Genomic DNA, 5,842 nt, shown 5'->3' with positions numbered 1-5,842 from the left:
GGCACAGTGCCAAACTATTAAAATACATCAGAAAAGTACCCGAACTCATCTAATTTATGTATTTGAAACGAACGGATGGGAGACTTTAATATGGCGTTCTGGAAATTCAATTTTAGGAGTTTTCGGAAGTCTGGACCCAGATATACAGTGAGGGAGGAGTGCTTGACTTCCTGCTTTCAGCTCGTGCATTGTTTCTACTTGTGACCACCAACAGAGAGAGCTTTACCGGTTCACAGAAACGTCCCCGGAGTTTTCTGGGTTAAGAGGGAAGAATAAATGTAATAAATGGAGATGTTATTGCCGCTGGGGAGTATGAAGGCGGTTTAGCGAGGCGGTGGTGTGTAGAGGGAGGAGACGCGCATTCCGCACGGGCAGCGCAGAGCAATGAGTCGCACCTGCTGCGCGTTGAGTCCTGTCCTATATAACCGCTGAGCCCGGACACACACAGCCACTTCAGCCAGTGCTGGGGGGTTTAAAAAGGGTAGTATTTTTTAATAATCCTTCAGAAGGTGCAGGAACTGGCTCTTTTGCTCAGTTGAGGCTATAGGAATCCATGTTTTTTTTTTCAGGCTGTCCGGAGTAGAGTTTATTATTATTATTTTTTTCTCAGACTAAACAGTATCAGTGGGCTGAATTTCAGTTAAACGCCTGGTTTAAAAAGATCAAGAATGAGTTAGGGAAGACAGAGGTGGAGACTAATGGAAGTTATGAAAGCCATGAATGGGTTGTCTCTGCTTGAGCTTGATTTAGACCTTAGTAGGGCAAAGTCTAGGGGTTAATTTCAACAAACTGGAAGTGAAATATTGACAGGAGATCAACCTGTGTTTAGTACGCAGCTGTGGTCTGAAGTTGTGCTGCACCTTAAATCCAATTGCAACGAACATTGCTGCTGTGCTTAGTCCGCAGCACCGTACTAAACCTGTTCTCAATTGCAACGAACACAAAGCAATAGTTGTTGCCCCCTAGAAGTGACTAGTGAGTTATTTTAAACCACCTCTTAATATGGCTTGAGCAACTTAATACCGTAGTTGGTGTAACGAAGAATTGCATTAGAAGGCTCCAGAATATAGTGAAAATAATAGTTACCACGTACTGAATTTATGCATCCGTTGCTTGAAAAATTTTTAATATTTAATTAAAATTGCTTAACACTCATACCACATTTATTCATAATGAAGTTGATTAATGTGTGTATTTACAAAAGTGACATTTACTGATTATGTTGAATGTTAATCATCCAAAGAGTATAAATGGGTCACAGATCAAGATCTAGGTATTTGCAGAATTTGTCAAATCTCTCTTGATCAAACTCTTTTTTTCTTACTTTGTGTTTTTATAGCAAGACATTATATTGTTTCTGTGCTAAGTGGCAAGCTCTTTTAGGTGTTCATGGTCGTATCTTTGTTTCTATATTATTGGAAAGAAACCTAGTAATTGATTTGATGCATCCATATCTAATCATCAATCTGATACACAGTAATTCTATCTTTGAGATGCCTGTGTCATGTAATAAATTGCACAGATCATCAATAATCTTTTATGCCTTCTTTGGAGTGTTTTTTGAAAAGGTATCTCTAATTTATAGAACCATTAATGCCAGAAGATAACCCTGAAATCCAAACTTCCTAACAATAACAAACAATTATAACATCCACTGAAATATGTCATCCTATGTTTCTGTTGAATCTAAAACTACATGTCCTGCTTAAAAAACCCTTTCATAGTGATAGTTTGCATGCAGAGCATACTCACCAAACTGGGGTTGGCAAAATGTACATATCCATGTTACTTCATTCTTTGCACTTTCATACTCTTCTTTTGAGATGCACAATTCATGGAACCAGTTTTCACAACTGTCACCCTGGACCTACACAGAGTAAACCTTATATTAGTTCAGCTATCACATTTCATTGGCATGTTTTGTTATTATGTGCATACATTACACATAATAATGTTACGACCCCAAGTATCTAGGGGTAAAGGGGTGTAACATTTAGAATAATTCTTTTGGAAGCAGGTGGGTTCCAAAGTGACTAGGAAGCACGATAACAAAGGTGGGTGTAAAAGTGATGATTTTAAGTTAAATAAGTGACTGGTAAGACACGATAACACACAGGGGTAAGGGAACTAGATTGGTGCCAAAGAAAAGAAAATAACCAAACAAAATGGAGCTGGCTAAAAAAAGTGAGGGAAAGCTAACCTGACTGCAAAAGAAAACCCGAAACACACGGTCTTCTGCGTCTTCAACACCCTAGCTAACCTCCCCTGACTACTCAAAACCATACAAGAAAAATGGCACTCACCTGTACTTAACTAGTGTTACTAATACAAAATCAATTAAGTGTGTAGAATGTACCCAACAACCTGAACTAACCTTATACACAAAAGTTTACACAAAAACACAAGTGAACTAGGAATACAAATAAGGGAAAACGAGAGTAATCGACAGGAACAGGGTACAAAAGAACACAAAGGTTGAACATGTAACACGTTAGGGCAAGGTAATGGCAAAACAAGGACAAACACAAACAAACGAAAGTACAAAGAAATGAACAGAAAACAACAAACCAACAAAGCCGAAACAAAGCGATAACCACAATTAAATGAAGCAAAGCAAAACCAAGCAGGACCAAAGTCAAATGAAAGGCTCTTCCTTCAGAAAACCTCCATGTTATATAGTGAATAAGATGCACTCTGGCTGAGAAGCTAATTGATCATGATGTCATACGGAACAGTGGTGTAATGGTGGGCCAATGGGGGCTTATGGGGGAGGAAGAACAATCAAAGGATCAGCAGTGTGGAACATTAAAAAAACACAGACCACACACTGGGAAGTAACAATTACACATACAGATAGAGATGATGTTCACTTTCCCAGTTTGTCTGCCGCACCAGTGTTTCTCCACACATCAGACACATGTCCTGGAGAGGAGCTATAACAAACATGCCAAATAGATTGATTTCTCCAATGTTGTTATCTACAGAACATTGTTGCATAATTGAAGACAGTTTGATAGAGAGCTTTTCCTGATTAGGTGTTCTACTGCTTCTTAAACCGGACATTGTCATGTCTCAGAATACTCCTGTCAACACCTGTTACCCTTTTTTGGGTCAGCGTGTGTTGCTATGACTTTAAGGGGGCACATGATAACACAGCCATGTTCAACCAGTTTGTTTCACTATGGGCAATCAAGACCCACACTTTTCCCAGACTATGGTTGTGTCAACCACGACGAAGGCCAAAGTGTCATTGAATTTTAACTGTGCGAAATGTGATTTAATTAACTTTTCATCTCTGTGTTATATAGTACAAAAAGAGTACCCAAATGAGTTCTGCATATAAATAAATCGAGAATCTTTTTTCATTCAGACTTGTTACATAGACAGAACATGCTTCAGGAAAACAACATACACCAATAAACGCAGGCAATGATGATCAAATGGTACAATACCTGAAGCTTCAAGAATTCTGATTGACAGGTCTTCCCGCAACTTTATTATTTCTTTGGCGCTGCTGTTCATCTCGATGTATGTTGGAATATCCGGGAAATTGTTCACGATGTCTGCGCCCATCTAACAGACAAAGGTTTGTCACAATTATTATTTCCCTAAAAATATCTCATACAATAGTTTTGAGACAGTCCAAAATTTCTGCATGGAAAGGTTATGCTGACCTGCATCAAAAAGACCCCACAGCTTGAGGCATCTGCTTGCTTGGTGTGACCAATCACGCTTGGGTGCCAGATGATATTCAACCAGTCTTCTTTTCCTAGGACGTTCCTTCGCATCTTGAAAGTCCCTGTGAATCAAAATAATAGGTTATTGATAAATGAGGACATATTTGTCATGCTGAATTTGAATGTGAAATGCATGTGTGCCCGTGCAGAGTTTCACCACGAAACCAATGCTTGATTTCTTACCTGAACCTTTTTGCCGCTGCAGTGGAGTCTCCCATCTCGTCACTCCCCATAGGGTCGACCACAAAGACTTTCTGGGATGGAGCATACAGATACTGCAAGAAACAAAGGGCCCATCATCAGACATGAAGTTGCATTTAATGTGGGGCCAGACACACAGGCAGTTTCAGGAGTTTAATGTTGTGGAAACAAAAGTTTTTGGTATTTAAATATTTTATTTATATTTATATTATTTAACGTAATATTTTGCAAACCTCAGCAAAGACAGTCAGGAAATGACCTAACAGTACTTTTTTTTTCCTACATGACACTTTGACCTGCTTGGTTGTCTGTTCATTACACAGCAGTATTCACAATAATATTTTAGGAAAAGTGCACTGTCACTATTGCCTTGGATACTCACTATCCATGTCTGCCTTTTTTAACAGGAGAGGAACCAATATATTGTGACTTTGTAATTTTTTTAGATGCAAAAGGGATAATCACTTGAACTGTGTAATGGTTCCAAGTGTAATTATAAACCTACGCTGTTTTGGATTACCTGCACCACACTTACCAACAATTTCCAGTGGACACCAGTGTTAAAAAAGCTAATAATGGCTTCATAGTTTTCAAAGTTGACCTGTAATGAAAAGAATGACAAGATTAGTACAACAGGCTGCCTCACAGGGATGGTGTGCTACCTTTGAATTTTGATTTCTGACTATAAAGGTAGTTTCTTTAGGCAGCACCATGGGCACAGTTGTGACGTGTTTTGATTGCTTGTAGCTCTCCTTGTTTCTCTATTGATAAAACAATCATCAGTTAGTGAAAAACCATGTTTGCCCCTCACTAATGTAACCCATCAACATTTGTGTTTGATGTCCTTACCTTGGACAAACGTTGTCTAGCCATGCGCTCTCTATTCCCACTCATGATTACACCAGTTGTGTAGTGCTTCATTAGGAAAACCTTCTTCCCCAAGTCCATGGATTCTTTCGCTACTTGAAAGTAACACTCAATGGTCTTATGGAAAAAGCAAACACAATTGAAGAAGATGTGATTTCACGCACTCACACATTTGATTACACAAAAGCTCAGAAACCTTAACAAATGCATGCAATCAAACACTTTCATCTTACCTCGCCTATGAGCCACTCATCTGGTTTCAGAGACACAAACTCCGAGTGTCTGAGAATATATGTGTCTGCACTGTGCATGGATGGCAAAACTGCAACCACTAATTCACTAGGATTGATGTTCCAAAGGGCGTGAACCTAAAAAAGATTTACCAAGCCAAAAGCATACACAAGAGATCACTGGAGCTAACATAATGAAAATTGCGATTACACACCACTGTCAACAAGTATAACAAGTTAGAGAGAAACAACAAAGAACACCTACAGTAGTAGAAGATGACATTCATAAGCTCTGAAAAAGAAGTGAATGTCCACACAGAGAAATATTTGAAATACAAATCCTACCTTCTTTCTGAAATCTGTTTTCTCTTTTATAAGTTTTGAGATGGGGCGTGCATCACAGTGTGGTGTGATCACTTCAGTCATGCCCACGGCAGCTTGCTTGGGTGACACTTTCCCTTCTTCTTTGTGCTGCCATTCTTTACATTATGTGGTTCCTGCTTTCCCCTGCTGTACTTGCAGGCTGTTGTTGTCATCTGGCGATTTTTCACTTGTTTCAATATTTCTATTGCTAACTTTTTTTTCCTGTTTTCTCATTTTTTGGGGGATTGGAATTTTCTGTGGTGCACTGTAGAATTTATTTTTTGTTTCTTTGCCTACACCTGGTGCTCTCTTTGCCCATTGTTCCTGTGCATGTTCATGACGTGTCTTAGTGGTGATCAATGGTGCTGTCAAAACCTTTTTGGGGAGAGCATTTTGGATTATATGTTCTCTGTACCGGCCTTGGAGGGATTGTCTCATTATCGT

The 5,842-nt window shown here is 39.1% G+C and overlaps 1 protein-coding gene across 1 annotated transcript; it reads right to left on the bottom strand.

Annotated features, from left to right (window-relative positions):
- Nucleotides 1-3,460: 3,460 nt before the first annotated feature.
- On the bottom strand, nt 3,461-5,461 carry LOC148825692 (uncharacterized). Its single transcript, XM_088926234.1, has 7 exons — nt 5,381-5,461; nt 5,039-5,173; nt 4,788-4,922; nt 4,474-4,539; nt 3,921-4,012; nt 3,675-3,799; nt 3,461-3,573 (listed from the first exon to the last, which is right to left on the bottom strand). The coding sequence occupies exons 1-7, from the start codon at nt 5,459-5,461 to the stop codon at nt 3,461-3,463; spliced, it is 747 nt and encodes a 248-aa protein (XP_088782360.1).
- Between the last annotated feature and the right edge of the window lie 381 nt (nt 5,462-5,842).

This window comes from Atractosteus spatula, chromosome 10 (assembly GCF_055471065.1).
Source record: "Atractosteus spatula isolate fAtrSpa1 chromosome 10, fAtrSpa1.hap1, whole genome shotgun sequence".
Lineage (NCBI taxonomy): Eukaryota > Metazoa > Chordata > Actinopteri > Semionotiformes > Lepisosteidae > Atractosteus > Atractosteus spatula.
This window is presented reverse-complemented; position numbering and strand designations above follow the sequence as displayed.